This window comes from Nilaparvata lugens, chromosome X, assembly GCF_014356525.2.
Source record: "Nilaparvata lugens isolate BPH chromosome X, ASM1435652v1, whole genome shotgun sequence".
Classification (NCBI taxonomy): domain Eukaryota; kingdom Metazoa; phylum Arthropoda; class Insecta; order Hemiptera; family Delphacidae; genus Nilaparvata; species Nilaparvata lugens.
The window spans coordinates 49,652,060-49,669,652 of NC_052518.1; the positions used below are offsets into that span (position 1 = coordinate 49,652,060).

Consider the following 17,593-nt stretch of genomic DNA (forward strand, 5'->3'; position numbering starts at 1 on the left):
ATTTTTTTGAAATAACAGAGTTATAGGTTTGTATTGGTGGGATGGTTGTCATGTGATCGTTCTAGGGCTGGACAGTTTCAGTCATTTGTTCCAAAAGATGTTTTTCCAAAGTCAGGATGAAGCTCGCTCGGCTCTCGATGGACCTGACAGAAACAGGAAGTGCATTCCATGCATGACAGCCACTGTATGAAAAGGATTTTGTGAAAATAGTGGTTCGATGGTTGGGTATCCTTAAAGTACTTTCTCCGGTTCTTGTATGTGAACCATCTATCCTTCTACCTTCAGAAACAAATTTGAAATCATCTTTGAAATAGTTCGGATTTCCGTATTCCAAGATATCTCTAACAAGCTTGACTATTCGAAAACGTCTTTGATCGGGAAGCTTCAATGTTAAACTAGCAATGTGGGCTGGGGTGATATGATCATGGCGTTGTAGAGAGTAGACGAAACGTAGACAATAAATTTGGCAACGCTGTAGTTTATCATTCAGAGTTTTCTATTGGTCAATACTATAGCCATCTAGTCTAAAGACTAATGAGCTGATTTTTTCTTTCCTAAATTACTACTTGAAAAATTGAACAGTGAATTTCTCATTAGGAACTCTTACTGCTATTGTTTAATCAATATGTACACTTATTGACTGCACTATAGAAGCTAGATTCACTCAATCACTGCTCTGCTCTTTCACTGGACACTACTTGAACAAGCACTACACTAGTTCAAACGGTTTCCTCCTTTTGAGCCTCCGCACCAACCCTCCATTGTCTAGCAGCTGGATCGCCTCGACGTTGCCATGTTGGTACAGTTGCCCCTCGTGCCTCTCCGCATGCCTCTGGATCTCAGTGGACACCAGGTCGACGTGCAGGTCTCTATGAAGATCGCTGTTCCTGACATACCAAGGAGCATCCACAATGTTCCTTAGCACTTTGTTTTGAAAACGTTGAATGATATTGATGTTGCTGTCTTTGGTACACCCCCAAAGTTGTATACCATACGTCCATACTGGCTTTAATATCTGTTTGTACAGAAGTACTTTGTTTCGGATTGAAAGAATGGAGTTTCTTCCGATCAGCCAATACAGCTTCTTATATTTGATTCCAAGCTCTTCTCTCTTCTTCTTGACATGGGCCTTCCAGCGAAGCTTTGCATCGCTGGATTTCAATTTGTCTAGCACGATCTGAGATTAACATAACATAAAAGGTTCTGTTTATTAATGTTTTAAAGATAAAATTAAAGGTTGAAGAGGTTGAGTCTTTGCTTTTGAATGGCAATATGTTGATATTATTCGAAATGGTTAGATAATTTTGAATGGTAAAAATTACCAGAGAAAAATTATAAGAGTGATGATTAAAAAGCTTCATCACTCTTGTAGTACAGAAATGATCTGGAAGATTTGAAAGTAGGAGGATTGAAAGTTCTAGAAGTTGTAAACAAGCTGAGGTGGAAGACACGAGAACCATTAGATATGTTCATGGTATCATTCAGCGCGGAAGAAGATATAAAAACAGTATTTGAATTGAAAAATATACTTGGCTGTAGAGTGGAAGTTGAAGCATTGAAGAAGGCCAATCTGATACCGCAATGCAAACGTTGCCAAGCATACGGCCACACTCAAAAATATTGTAACAAGGAGCCTAGGTGTGTTAAGTGTGCAGGTAAACACCAAAAAAGGAATTTTTGAAACCCAACGATGCTCTACCAAAATGTATTCATTGCGGTGAAGCACATCCAGCCAGCTATGGAGGTTGCACTGTTGCAATCGAATTGCAAAAAATCAGGAATTCTACTAAAACTATTGCAGATTCACGAAAGAAAATCATTCAAAATATCCCACCAAAAATCACGTAAAATACAGAAGCTCACTATCTAAACAATGGTAGTGCAGTTAAGAAATTGACTTTCGCCCAGATTGTCTCAAAAGAAAATAGATCGAAATTGGAAGAGCCAAAAAGTGAAGTAGAAGAAGGCACCAATAATATTTTGCAGCTAATCTTGGCAAAACTGGATAGACAAGTGCAAATAATCACCTCACTACAATCTAAATTTCAGAAGTTAGAACAGAGTAGACTACTGAAATTCAAATGATTCATTCACTAAAAATAATGGAATGGAACGCAAATGGATTGTTACAACGGCAACAGAAGTTGGAAGCAGTTCTAAACATAGAAAGAATAGATATATGTTTTATATCTGAGACTCATTTTACAAAGCAGTCGTTTATAAAATTCAAAGGCTATAGGAGCTATCATGCTTTACATCCCAGCAATGTCGCAAGGGGTGGGAGTGCCATCATTATCAGAGACAATCTACAACATCATGAAGAAGTGAAACATGAAAGTGATAGAATTCAATTGATAGGTGTAGCAGTTCAAGCAGTAAATTATCACTTCGTTGTTGCCGCTATTTACTGTCCTCCCAGATATTCCATCAGAAGAGAGGAGTATTCGACATTGCTTGATATGTTAGGAGAAAAGTTCATTCTTGGTGGTGATTTCAATGCAAAGCACGTGCATTGGGGATAGCGCTTAACAACTCACAAGGGAAGACAGCTCTTTGAAGCAATGAAAGAGATGAGGTGCGAAGCTCTTTCAACTGGTAATCCAACCTACTGGCCCATCGATACGAGGAAAATCCCATATCTCATAGATTTCTTCCTGACAAAAAATATATCAGTTAATTATTTGCATTTAGAGAATAGTTTCGACTTAATTCCGACCACTCACCCATCATTATGACCTTGTGTGATTCAATTCTACGGAAGGAAAATGCTTGTCCTGCGCTAGTCCAGCATTAGCAAATAGCCGCACTGATTGGGATGGCTTCCAACAGATGTTGGAGGAAAGAATAGAATTGAACTCACCATTAAGAAACGAAGAACATATTGATCGGGAGTTGGAGAAGTTTGTGACTGATATCCAACAGACAGCATGGTGTAATACCCCACAAATCAGAAGAAGAACCACTGGAAATAATTACCCTGCGGAAATCAGAGAATTAATTGTTGAAAAACGAAGAGCTAGAAGGAGATGGCAGCAATCACGTTCCCCCCAAGACAAAAGATTTTTGAACAATCTAACTCAAGAACTAAGGAGAGAGATTCAATGTATCAAGGATGAATCAATTAATAGTTACTTGAGAAACTTGACAGCAGAATGCAGTACGGACTACTCACTCTGGAAGGCAGCTAAAAAAATAAAACGAACCATTCAACAGTTTCCTCCTCTCAGAAAGCAGGACAGACAATGGGCAAGGAGTAGTGATGAAAAGGCACAGACATTTGCGGATCATCTTGTAAACGTTTTCCAGCCAATCAACTCAGGTGAAGAGGAAACTTTAGAAGCAGATGAGAATATCTTACAGCCGAATCAAGGAATAATGCGTGTCAAAGAAGAAGAAGTGAAAAGAGAAATAAGAAATCTGAATAACAAAAAAACCCCTGGATTTGACATGATAACCGGCTCAGTCCTCAAACACCTACCAAGGAAAGCAATAGTGAAATTAACAAACATTTTGAATGCATCTTCCAGACTAAAATTCGTACCATTAATATGGAAAGTAGCAGAGGTTATAATGCTACTGAAGCCAGGTAAAGAGCCACATGAAGTATCATCATATAGGCCAATATCATTGTTACCGGTCCTATCCAAGTTGTTTGAAAGCATTTTACTTATTAGGCTAAAACCAATAATTCAGAGACAGCACATAATTCCAAATCACCAATTTGGCTTCAGAGTGAAACACTCAACAATAGATCAAGTGCATCGGATTATAAATGTAATAGAGAAGTGCTTAGAAGAGAAAAAAGTTTGTTCAGCAGCTTTCCTTGATATAGGGCAAGCTTTTGATAAAGTATGGCACGAAGGTCTTATTTTCAAGCTCAAAAAAGTGCTACCAAAGCAATATACAGATATATTACAATCCTATCTGACTGACAGATACTTTAGGGTCAGGCATGAAAGTTCATATTCTGATTTGAAGGAAATTAAAGCAGGAGTTCCCCAAGGCAGTGTTCTGGGACCAGTTCTTTACCTACTCTATACCAGCGATATTCCCAACCTTGATGAGAATACTACAGCAACATTTGCAGACAACACAGCCATATTATCAGTAGACAGTAATATTCATATTGCAACAGAGAAACTACAGAGATCCATCAACAAAATTCAAGATTGGACTAGAAAGTGGAGAATGAAATTGAATGAAACAAAGTCGATTCACATAAATTTTACCAATAAGAAGGACCTGCCCATACCAATAATTATCAACAACCAAGTTGTACCATATGCTAATGATGCCAAGTATCTAGGTATGACCTTGAATTGATATCTTGATTAATAATTCCAACTGTTTCATCTATTTTTGTTATGGGACAGATTTAATAAATTTGAAGATCATCTGCATAAGTATGGAAGCTGGAGAACTTGATAATGGAAGAAAGGTCATTAGCATACAAAGTGAATAGGAGAGGGCCTAAATTGAACCTTGTAAAGGAGACTTTTCCTATTGTATTAACCTTAAAATGCAAATTTTCCAAAAACCTTGTATATATGTCGAGGCACAATTTAAAAATAAATATAACTGTCAAATTTCATGGTAATCTATTGCTGCGAGTGGGTCGACTGCGCCCCAACTTCGCTCTCTAGGAAAAATAAAGGCAGTCATTCTATTCTATTCATGTCACCATATATATGTACATATATATATTAATAAACAGATGACATACAATTTATCAGAACAAATGGAATGCCTTCATCTTCATGTGTAGGCAACAAGTATTGCGTTAGAACTTGTAAAGAACGGACGTATAGTGGAGTAGTAATAGTGTAGTGTAGAAGTAGTGAGTCAGCAGTTTGTTCGCGATCAAAAGTGGAACAAAAATATTGCATCAAATATCGGTCGTCGACCGCGGAATGCATGCAAGCAAAGCGACCTGCTTTTCGCGGCCGTTCTAAAGCTCGCGTTCGCGTTTCCGTGTGCGTGAGTGTTGATACGAGGGCTGTTTGAAAGGTATGTTTTCAAAATATGTTTAACTTAGTGAAGCCACCTTGTATTCCTACAGCAGAGCAAGGAGAACAGGAAGCCACTAACGATAGTATGGACACCAACACCATGCTAAATACATCAGAAATCCAGTGCTCACCGGATAAATATATCAAATTAAATAAACTCGAAACTTCAACCAAGCAGGTACTTTTCATTGCCTGGAAAGAGACCGACGAGAAGAGGAAGGAATTGGAGAAGAGCAACTTAGAAAAGTGCAGGATTTGGAAGCAAGATTTCTGAATATTGAGAAGAATATTCACAGCTCACAGCCTACCAGCTCAGCAGCCGAGAACTACTCAACAAATGAGGAAGAATTGGCCAAAAAAATGGAATGGATCAGGACTCGTACTAAGCAGGCTACCAAGAAGAGGAAGCTTAGTACTCCATCGCCAGAAGTCAAAAATGTGTCTGCAAAAAGAATTCAACAGAACTTGAATTCTAAAACCACTGACGTGGAGAAGAGAGAGAAGAAAGAAATGCCACCACCCCCAATCATAGTGGATGGTATCAAGAATCTAGATGGACTCCTTAAGAGTTTAAAAAAAGTGTCACCAGCTGACAATATTTGGAATAATACTCTTGAGTAGAGAAACGTTCAAAATAAATGCAGTCGACTCCAAAACTCATCAGAATGTTACCAGAGAACTCATTAATGACGGATTTAACTGGCATTCCTATGAAGATAAGCAGTCGAGACCAATAAGAGTAATGATTAAAAAACTTCATCACTCTTGTAGTACAGACATGATACTGGAAGATTTGAATATACGAGGATTGAAAATTCTAGAAGTTGTGAATAAGCTAAAGTGGAAGACAAGAGAGCTATAAGATATGTTCATAGTCTCATTCAGCGCGGAAGAAAATATAAAAAAAGTTTTTGAACTTAAAAATATACTTGGTTGCAAAGTGGAAGTGGTAGCACTGAAGAAGGCCAACCTGATACCGCAATGCAAACGATGCCAAGCATACGGTCACACTCAAAAATACTGTAACAAGGAGCCTAGGTGTGTAAAGTGGGCAGGTAAACATCAAACAAAAGACTGTACAAAACCCAGTGATGCTTTACCAAAATGTATTCATTGCGGGGAAGCACATCCAGCCAGCTAACGAGGCTGCACTATTGCAATCGAATTGCAAAAGATTAGAAACTCCAATAAAACAAAAAATATTCCAGATTTATGGAAGAACACAGTGAAGAATATTCCACCAAAAATCACAGAAAATACACAAACCCACAATCCAAACCATGAAAGCGCAGTTAAGAAATTAACTTTCGCCCAGATTGTCTGAAAAGAAAATAGACCAAAATTGGGAGAGCCAAAAAGTGAAGTAGGAGGTAACAATGATATTTTGCAGCTCATCTTGGCAAAACTGGATAGACAAGAACAAATAATCACCTCACTGCAGTCTAAATTCCAGAAGTTAGAACAAAGTAAACTACTGCAATTCAAATGATTCATTCACTAAAAATAATGGAATGGAACGCAAATGGATTGTTACAACGGCAACAGAAGTAGGAAGCAGTTCTAAACATAGAAAAAATAGATATATTTCTTATATCTGACTCATTTTACAAAGCAGTCATTTATAAAATTCAAAGGCTATAGGAGCTATCATGCTTTACATCCCAGCAATGTCGCAAGGGGTGGGAGTGCCATCATTATCAGAGACAATCTACAACATCATGAAGAAGTGAAACATGAAAGTGATAGAATTCAATTGATAGGTGTAGCAGTTCAAGCAGTAAATTATCACTTCGTTGTTGCCGCTATTTACTGTCCTCCCAGATATTCCATCAGAAGAGAGGAGTATTCGACATTGCTTGATATGTTAGGAGAAAAGTTCATTCTTGGTGGTGATTTCAATGCAAAGCACGTGCATTGGGGATAGCGCTTAACAACTCACAAGGGAAGACAGCTCTTTGAAGCAATGAAAGAGATGAGGTGCGAAGCTCTTTCAACTGGTAATCCAACCTACTGGCCCACCGATACGAGGAAAATCCCAGATCTTATAGATTTTTTTCTGACAAAGAATATATCGGTAAATTATTTGCATTTAGAGGATATTTTCGATCTAAATTCTGACCACTCACCCATCATTTTGACTCTCAGTGATTCAATTCTACAGAAGGAAAATGCTTGTCCTGCGCTAGTCAACAGCCACAAGGATTGGGATGGTTTCCAAAAGATGCTGGATGAAAGAATAGAGTTGAACTCGCCATTAAGAAACGAAGAACAGATTGATTTGGAGTTAGAGAAGTTTGTTACTGATATCCAACAGGCAGCATGGTGTAATACTCCACAATTCAGAAGAAGAACCACTAGAAATAATTACCCTGTGGAAATCAGAGAAATGATTGTGGAAAAACGAAGAGCAAGAAGGAGATGGCAGCAATCACGTTCCCCTCAAGACAAAAGAGTTTTAAACAATCCAACTCAAGAACTAAGGAGAGAGATTCAATGTATCAAGAATGAATCAATCAATAATTACTTGATAAACTTAACAGTAGAACGCAGTACAGACTACTCACTCTGGAAGGCAGCTAAAAAACCCATTCATCAATCTCCTCCTCTCAGGAAGCAGAACAGACAATGGGCAAGGAGTAGTGATGAAAAGGCACAGACCTTTGCAGATCATCTTGTAAACGTTTTTCAACCAAACAACACAACTGAAGAAGACACTTTAGAAGCAGAGGAGAACATCTTACAGCCAAATCAAGAAATAATGTATGTCACAGTAGAAGAGGTGAAAAGAGAAATAAGAAATATGAATAACAAAAAGACCCCAGGATTCGAAATAATAACTGGCTTAGTCCTCAAGCACCTACCAAGAAAAGCAATAGTAAAATTCACACACATTTTGAATGCCTCTTTCAGACTCAAATTTGTACCAGGAATATGGAAAGTAGCAGAGGTTATAATGCTACTCAAGCCAGGTAAAGAGCCACATGAAGTATCATCATATAGGCCAATATCATTGCTACCTGTGCTTACCAAGTTGTTTGAAAGGATTTTACTGAGTAGGCCCACACCAATAATTGAGAGACAGCACATATTTCCAAATAATCAATTGGGCATCAGAGTGAAACACTCAACAATAGACCAAGTGCATAGGATTGTGAATGTAATAGAGAAGAGCCTAGAAGAGAAAAAAGTTTGTTCAGCAGCTTTCCTTGATATAGGGCTAGCTTCTGGTAAAGTGTGGCATGAAGGTCTTCTTTTGAAACTGAAAAAGTGCTACCAAAGCAATTTACAGATATATTAAAATCCTATCTGACTGACAGATACTTTAGAGTCAGGCATGAAAATTCATAATCTGATTTGAAGGAAATAAAAGCAGGAGTTCCTCAAGGAAGTGTTCTAGGACCATTTCTCCACCTACTCCATACCAGTGATATTCCCAGCCTTGATGAGAATACTACAGCAACATTTGCAGACGATACTGCCATATTATCAGTAGACCGTAATATTCATATTGCAACAGAAAAACTACAGAGATCCATCAACAAAATTCAAGATTGGACTAGAAAGTGGAGGATGAAACTAAATGAAGCAAAGTCGATTCACATTAACTTTACCAATAAGAAGGACCTGCCCATACCAATAACAATTAACAACCGAGTTGTACCATATGCCAATGATGCCAAGTATCTAGGTATGACCTTGGATGCAAAGCTTTGCTGGAAGGCCCATGTCAAGAAGAAGAGAGAGGAACTTGGAATCAAATATAAGAAACTGTATTGGCTGATCGGTAAAAACTCCAACCTACAAATCCAAAACAAAGTACTTCTGTACAAACAGATACTAAAGCCAGTATGGACATATGGTATACAACTTTTGGGGTGTACCAAAGATAGCAACATCAATGTAATACAACGGTTCCAGAACAAGGTGCTGAGGAACATTGTGGATGCTCCTTGGTATGTCAGGAACAGCGATCTTCATAGAGACCTGCACGTCGACCTGGTGTCCACCGAGATCCAGAGGCATGCGGAGAGGCACCAACACGACAACGTTGAGGCGATCCAGCTGCTAGACAATGGAGGGTTGGTGCGGAGGCTCAAAAGGAGGAAACCGTATGAGCTAGTGTAGTGCTTGTTCAATTAGTGTCCAGTGAAAGAGCAGAGCAGTGATTGAGTGAATCTAGCTTCTATAGTACAGTCATAAGTGTACATATTAATTAAACAATCAATATCAGTAAGAATATCTAATGAGATATTCACTGTTAAAATTTTCAAGTAGTACCTATGTAGGATAGAAAAAATTAGCTCATTAGTCTGCAGACTAGATAGCTATAGTATTGACAATAAAAAAAAAAATGTGTGGGCAACACACCACACCAACTTGTTCCTGTGAGACTGACCTTGTCTTTGTGACACTCCACTTGTTTGAATGGGACTCTATCCCTCTACTTGTTCCAGTGACACTACTTGTTCGAATGAGACTCTTCTTCTATACTTGTTCCAGTGTGACTCAGCTTGTCTCTGTGGGAACTTGTTCCTGTGAGGCTGCCATTTATAGAAGTACTTGTTCCTATGAAACTTTTCTCTGTGACACTAATATCGTTCAAAAACACTACTTGTCTCTGTGAGAACTTGTGTCTGTGATACGAACCCTGTCACATGTAAATAAATACAAGTTAGTACAGACTATTCATTTTGGCTCGACTGGGATAAGATAAATCCTGTGCACTAGCCGATAGATAGATCTTGTTTTAAATAAGAATAGAAAATAGGATACAACGTGATAAAATGTGTCAGAAATGGTTGGTATGGAGAAATATGTGTTATTAAAATGTAATATTTCTAAATCAAAGTAAATTTTTTCTTGGATCCATTTATCAATTTTCTTGGCTCTGTTCCCGCTGATTTTGTTTTTGATGAAATTGGTAGATAATTTGTTGATAAGGAAATTACTGTAATAGAACATTTGATGGCGGTTGATTGAGATAGTTCTATCCTGTTAACATTGTAGATATTATTTAAGGTTGATGACAAATATTATATGGTGTTGTACGGATTGTGAATATATTGCTATTTATGTTGATGAGAAAAAATATATTTCTTACGTAAGTTTGTCATGAAGTGAGTACTTTTAGTTTTTTTCTGCTAGGATAAAGTGTAGGTCTACCTAGCGCTGCTCTTATTATATGCTTTGGACGTCTCAAAATGGGTGTTAAAATAGGCTGTCTTAAAATAGGTTGCTCCCCAAACTTCAATAGAATATATTAGAAGAAGGATTGTGCATAAGCAAAATATGTTTCAAATAACTTCAGTATCTTTAATTTTTTTAGACTATAGAATACGCTGATAAGATATTTCAATTTACGACAAAGATGCTCAATATATATGTATATTTTGATATACTTTATCATATCAAACATTTCATGAATACATATTCATGAAAATAAATCATGAATACAGTAATAAATAGTGAATAAACGTTATACAGGTTTGATTTATATTTCCTCTTGAAGGAAAATGATTTAACAGAAGGTTTCGATGGGGATCCTATTTGTATTAAAAATATACTTTTCTGTCATTTTGAAATTTTTGTCCGCCATCTTGGATCTGTCTTTTTGAATTCAACTTCATTTCTTCTAATGGAAAGGTGGTCATATGATACATGATTTCGATATAGTATTCCAAGAAAAAATGAATGGCAAAAATCGCACATCGGTATCTCAAACAGTTACAAAGTTACATTCAAAGATACTAATAAATCATACAAAAATGAAAGAATCAAACTTTTTTGTTTAAAGTAAATATGTGAATGAATGTTACTATAAGTGTTTATCAACACTTAAAAAAGTGAAATTTTATAGTTTTGATTTTCTTTGTAGGTAGTCATTTACTTCATTTTTATATGATTTACTATTATTTTTAAATGCCAATAACTTTGTAACAGCTTGAGATATTTGTGTGTGTTTTTTGCCATTCATTTCTCTTGCAATCCTGTATCGAAATCATGTATCATATGACCACTTTCCCGTCTAAAACAAATCTGGTGTGGTACACTCACACAACTTTCCTTGCTCATTGAACTGTAAGCCTCATTCTTAAACGAGAATAATTTAGGGGAAAACATAATGACTATTGGCGGCAACATATTTGAAACTACGATCAGACTACTGTTTATATTATAATTGTTTTCAGAGTACTTTTTCCTTTGTGTAAATTGTGAAACTCGATGATTTTTTTAAAAGTTGTCAAAACAGCTGTTTTAAAGATGAAATATCTCGACTACATGTTCTTATTAACTGCTCTACCTACCTACCTCATGAACGAGAAGGAGGTTACAAAGTCCATTTCTCAAGGATGGGGTGGACCCCCATCAGTTTCCCAGGAAGGAGACTCATGCCAGTTGATAGAGCAGATAAATAACTATACAGGGTATGAATTTGAAAAAAAAATCATTCAAAAAGTCATTTTTGAGAAAATTGTGAAAAACATGGTTTTTTAGTAATTATCCGCCATTTTTCTTAAGAATATTACGGAACTCCTGCAATTTTCTCAGAAATGAGACTCATATCAGTTGATAGGTCTTATAAATAGCTATCCATGGTATGAATTTGAAGAAAGTCGTTGGTGTCGTTTTCGAGAAAACCATAAAAAACATGGTTTTTTAGTAACTATCCACCATTTTTCCCGCCATCTTGAATTGAATTATATTGAATTTCTTATTGTCGGATCCTCATGGTATAAGGACCTTAAGTTTAAAATTTCAATTCAATCGGTCTATTAGGAATGAAGTTATCGTGTTCACAGACATACACACATACACATACACACACACACATACACACACACACACACACACACACACACACACACACACACACACACACACACAGACCAACACCCAAAAATCATGTTTTTGGACTCAGGGGACCTTGAAACGTATAGAAAACTTCAAATTAGGGTACCTTAATTTTTTTTTGTAAAGCAATACTTTCCTTACCTATGGTAATAGGGCAAGGAAAGTAAAAAATAAAGTTGGGTCAAAATGGCGGACAAAAATTTTTAAAATGATGGACAATTACATTTTTTTATTCGAATAGGATCTCCAACGGAACCTACTGTCAAATCATATTTGTAAAAGACATATTAAGCTGTTTTCATCATTTTTACCAACTCTGTATATACATATGGTGCTATTCAACTGGTTTTTAGAACTGCATTGCATGGGAAGCCTCGTTATTCAATAGCTGAAAAAAAATTAATCTTGTCGATTTAACAATAAAATGTTGTACATTTTGTTTTGACGTGACAACGTCTTATAAATTGGTTTGCCGGGAGACACTTCAAGAAACTGCGTTACATTCCCATGTTATGCGCTCACAATGAGAGCGAGTGAGAGCGTTCGTTTCGGTTCACTGTCGTCTGGAAAGAGCACGAATAGGAGCAGTGGCGAGCAATGCTGCGGCAGCAGCTGAAGGCATTCACCTGGAGAGAGAGTGAAACGGAGCAGTCAACCTGCACAGGCGCCGCAAGCAATCTCCTGCGACTGCGCCACTACTTCAAAATGTCAAGCGGGTAACCATGCCCGAGTGGAAGGGACGCGTGCCTCTCACTCACTCTCATTGTGAGTTATTATTTCATCCTTCTTCCTACCATACGAATGAATATTCACATTAAAACTATTTTACCACTCAAAGTCGTTGTCACGTAAAACTTTCGCCCGTATACCGACTTTACAGGCAACCATGCATTTTTTTTTAATGCAGGCCTTACCACAAGCTAGCCAATCTCGTACTACTATTCAACATTCCAACACTCTGTCTTGGCAAATATATGTCTGGCATAAATTATTAGCATTCATGCCAGAACTTTAACTGATTGCAATTTATCTCCAGTTTATACCATCTCGAACAATCTGGAATTATTCTTTCGAGTGAGAAATACTTGATACAAGTAGTATCTTTCATACACTTACTTGCAAGATTTTGCGAAAAAAAGCAAAAATATAAAGTTTGTAATGTTGTTGGCTTAGGCCGAGGTGACAGCCCCAAAGGTGCAGGAAGTGCAGTTTGAAGTCTGGGATTGGGATCCGGTTTTTTCTGGTGTTGTCAATCATGACTTTCTAGGCAGGTACTGGCTGTCAGATCAACTCCACTAATGCTTGCAACGTGTGCTTTATCTGCTTTACTAACAAAATGTTTTTATGTTATTACTGGGAATGGCAAATGCTTTTTATAACAGCAGTGGTGAGACTCACAAAAATCAAATTATTTTTCTTTATAACTTCATCCGTCATTATTTATATTCCAACCCAATAACTTTTAAACACAAATATTTAAAAACATTAACTTTCCGGATTAGTCAACAATTTATTCATTTTATAACTATGTCATCAATTTGCGTGATCAAAGAATGCTCTAATAATTTATGATATATTTTTACTGTAATAATTACTCACATTCTTGCAAACGTTTGTTGATTTTGATGAAAGTTTCTGAAAAAACTTACCATTTTACATAATACTTTATAATTGAATTATGGATATATAATATGACACTATAATACATATTGACTCAATGTTATCACAAGTATATAAGCTAACTTACATGAAACCAATTACAGATCGTACTTCAATGTACCTATGTAAGAAGTAATTCAATTATTTGAAGCATAAATAAAACACATTAGTTGTTATTTTAAGTCATAAACTCACGGTTTTGATTTTTTTTACAATGACGTGTAAAATTATTCTAGTAAATAAGCAATTTTGTTTACTTACTGACTGGAGTACTTTCGAACGGCAGTGTTGAAAATTGATGGTTCCAGTCAGTAAATTAAACAAAATCGCTCATTTATTTGAATAATCGACTGCACATCGTTTTAAATGTTAAAATGGTGTTACTATTGTAAAATGTAAATATCCTACCAAAATAAGGACTAATCAATATAATAGTAAGATTTTTTTTTATTTTAAAGAAATAGCTCTAGTAATACGTTTTTGGAAAAGCTGCAGTGGATAATTCTTATTACTTAGTAGTTTGTTACTATTCACAGATGAAAGATGATTTATTTTTAGGGTTATTCATCTTTTACAAACGACAGAGTTAATAGAGGCAAACATACCAATCACAGCTAAGATCCACACTTTATCATTCATGTTTAAATTTTAATAATCACGGACAAATGTTGTGATATTTTTTATCGACTAGCCTCTAACCTCATTTTTTTTTTTCAACTAGTTTCACCCTTAGACCAGTTATAGAATAGACACGGCCCATTGTATATTCATACTGAAAGTCGATGAAGCCAACATCTACTGCCATATCACTGTGGCCATATCACCATATCGTGAAGTCAGCATCGGATAGAAAACAATGTAAACAAGCTCTGCAGAAAAGTTTTCTATCCGATGATGACGTCACGATATGGTGATATAGCAGTAGATGTTTGCTTCAGAGGCTAGACTTCCCAGAGTGTCTATTCTATAACTGGTCTAAGGTTTCACCATAATTGTTTACAGATAGCATGTCATACATTCTGATAGCTAATTATAGATATTTCTGTGTGCCTTAACCCATTTTATTAAGTGTTTTTTGCCTGCATAAGTGAGGTCTTTCTGTGATCCTATTATTCCATGAACCTGTCCTTCTTAATCCAAGAATAATATTAATATTGAGGATTGAGCAATTAAGAGGGAATACAATGTTATTTTTATACAAATCTGATTAAATATCTCGGATAATACTTTTCATACTAGAATTTGAGTTGTTACTTTGGAGAATTGTTAATATCCTAAGTGATTTCTATAAATTATTGAAGTCTCAAAATTTTCAATAATTAAAATTATCCTTTTCACTTCAATTTTTTCTATTAGGCTACAATCCTTTGTTATAATAAATATCAAAATATATCAATTAATATGAAATTTTATTAGATTAAATTGATTAATAATCATTCGATTAAATTAAAAAATTATCACCCAAAAACTAAATATACCATAATAAACTTCTTGGCATCCTTCGAAAATTCTGAACTCGACGTTCTGCTTTGATAAGTGAAAGCTACTTTAAGTTATTTGTTGTTATAGTTCACGGTGGAGGAGTTGATTAGCCAGTTCCTTCTATTGCGGCTTTTTGACAAAGACAATGCTGCTACTGATGATAGCCTAGGAAGGTAATATTTTAGATAAACTCAACATATGTTGAACAAACTATACATGAAACGAAATTTTCATTTATTTATAATCCCAAAAAAATATATTCAATCATTTTTTTATTTTGTGGGTTCTGTTTTTCTTTTAAGTGTCTTCTTATGTTTTCATAAGATTCTGGTATCTAATTGTGAAAAATGAAAAGCATTTCGGTATTTAGTTTATATCCATCTCAAAAATCGTGAATTTGAAGAACATTATGTATGTATTGACAATCAAAAATTCCCTCTTCATCACTAATGAATGAACTAAAAGCAATCACACTACTATTACATTCATTTTTTTCATTTTCGTGTACTTTTTTCTTTTAATTTGAGCATGCATTAGGTTTTGGAGTGAGTTCTTGTTCCATCTTTGCTTTTGCTGTTTGATAACAGTTGAATAACCGAACTTTCTGTGTTGATTCGATAGCTGTAACTTTTCTTTAGCAGGCCAGCAAATCATCAACTCATCTTTTGAAATTCTTTTAATCTATTATTTTCATTCTTATCTCCATCAATCGTATCAAATAGCATCAACTAAATCATATCTTATTACTTGTCAACTGCCATTAAATATCAATAATTTTAATTATATTAATGTTCAATAATACATTGAATTGCACTTCCACGATGTAAGGTACTTTACATTTTTGTTGTATGATAAATATATTTACAAGATAAAATTTCTATGCATTTGAAATATTTTAACACATTCGAAATGCATTGATCGTGAATAATTAATGTAAGAATTAATTTTGTCAGATTATTAACGTACTAATAGAGTGGTTGGAGAAAATTGAATTCTTCATAAAATAAAGGTTCAATATTATAGTGTAGGTATCACAGTGATCTAGACGTCTCTTGACACTTTATTGCAAATGAAAACGTTCATTTTTAAATCAATTTAATCAATTGGAAACATTATCATCCGTGATTAATATAAATAACCAATGTAACCCAATATAGAACAATATAAAAAATCGTGAATTCCAAATTGTCCAGTTCAACAACTGTTTGTTATTTGTTTTTACCATTGAAATTTCGCATTTTCAATTGCACGTTTAATTTGTGTACAGGGAAATCTATTTGTGTTATAGGGTCTCTAAAACCAATGTAACTCAATATAAAACAATCCCAAATTGGTTAACTTTCATTAATTTGTTTTTCTTGATTGGAAAAACTTATTTGGGTTGGACAGGTTCCTAAAATTATCGTACAATGGATTTTTTAAAAATTTCACATTTTCAATAGCACATTTAATATGTGAAAAGGGAAATCTATTTGCGTTATAGGGTCTCTTTCTAGCAATTACAAGCAAAACATTCTAGCAACTTATTTCATTCTAAATCATTATTAATGCTCTCTATAATCATCAAAATACAGCATATTCCATGATCAATTTTAAAGTCAAATATAAAACTTATTTTATACTGCTTCCCATTTCTGAAAACCAATCAACATGAAAAAGGGGTGTATTCAAAATTATCCAGTTCCACAACTGTTCATTATTTGTTTTTACCATTCAAAATTATCTAACCATTTCGAATAATATCGAATAATATTGAATAATCAGTTGCGAGTCAAAATTGGTCGAGTGTACATCATTGGTTGTTTCTTCCACTATTTGTATTTGTTTTCTGTGAGTAGTTTTTGACGTATTGGTGCTTGTGTGGTGTTGTTTTGAAGAGAAAATTCTGCACTACAAGAATTCGCCTTCACTTTTTTGTTATCATTGCTGGATAAAAAGATAAGTCACATTTTAATTTCTGCTAAACAAGAGTTTCTACATGAACAAATGAACCCGGTAGGAAATTTTTAATTTCTAACTCGAGCGATAAAGGCAGAGAGGAGTTATCAAGAAGAGATAACAGTCGATAGGTCTATTATTCTTTTTTCTCTCTTATTCCTTTTAAAACCAAAATTCATTAATCAGGAGCTTCCAATTCTGACCAGTGCCATGAATGCTCTCTAGGCTTCTCCTAAAATATTCCTTTCAGTACCTATCCAATTATACTAGAAAAGAGAAAAAAGAAATTTGGTTTTATTTTACCTGTCTGGCTATATTAACAAATTTTATTTAAAAAAATGAAAGATCTACTATGTTGAAATGCAGTTGTAGTTGCAATAAAAATTATACGGAAAAGGAAATAATCTCTTGTAGCATCTGTTCATTGCATTTTCATTTCAAGTGTGTCGGCTTTAATGAAGTAAACTTTAAAAAAATTTCGAAACAAAGAAAACAACATTGGAAGTGTCATAATTGTAGATATAATAAGGAATCAGAAATGGATAACAATACCAGTATTTCTACAACTTTCAAAGATGAAATTATTAATGAAATCAGAAAATCGATTTCATTGGAAATGAAGGATATTAAGGGTGAAATGAGGGACCTTCGTC

At 35.1% G+C, this 17,593-nt stretch overlaps 1 protein-coding gene across 6 annotated transcripts in view; it reads left to right on the plus strand.

Annotated features, from left to right (window-relative positions):
* The window catches only part of LOC111054814 (extended synaptotagmin-2-A), a 114,306-nt gene that overhangs the window by 52,493 nt on the left and 44,220 nt on the right, over nucleotides 1-17,593 (plus strand). Inside the window, exons 9-10 of one of the 6 annotated variants that reach the window (XR_005572961.1) lie at nucleotides 13,035-13,132; nucleotides 15,090-15,175. The exons of 2 other annotated variants lie outside the window; for them this stretch is intronic. Coding sequence is in view for 2 of the 4 variants with exons in the window: in XM_039441304.1 (XP_039297238.1) it covers nucleotides 13,035-13,132 (98 nt within the window). In the remaining 2 variants the exon portion in view is untranslated. Of the gene's footprint in view, nucleotides 1-13,034; nucleotides 13,133-15,089; nucleotides 15,176-17,593 lie in introns of those variants that run through there. 3 more of the 6 variants (XR_005572964.1, XM_039441304.1, XM_039441305.1) reach the window with 3 other exon arrangements.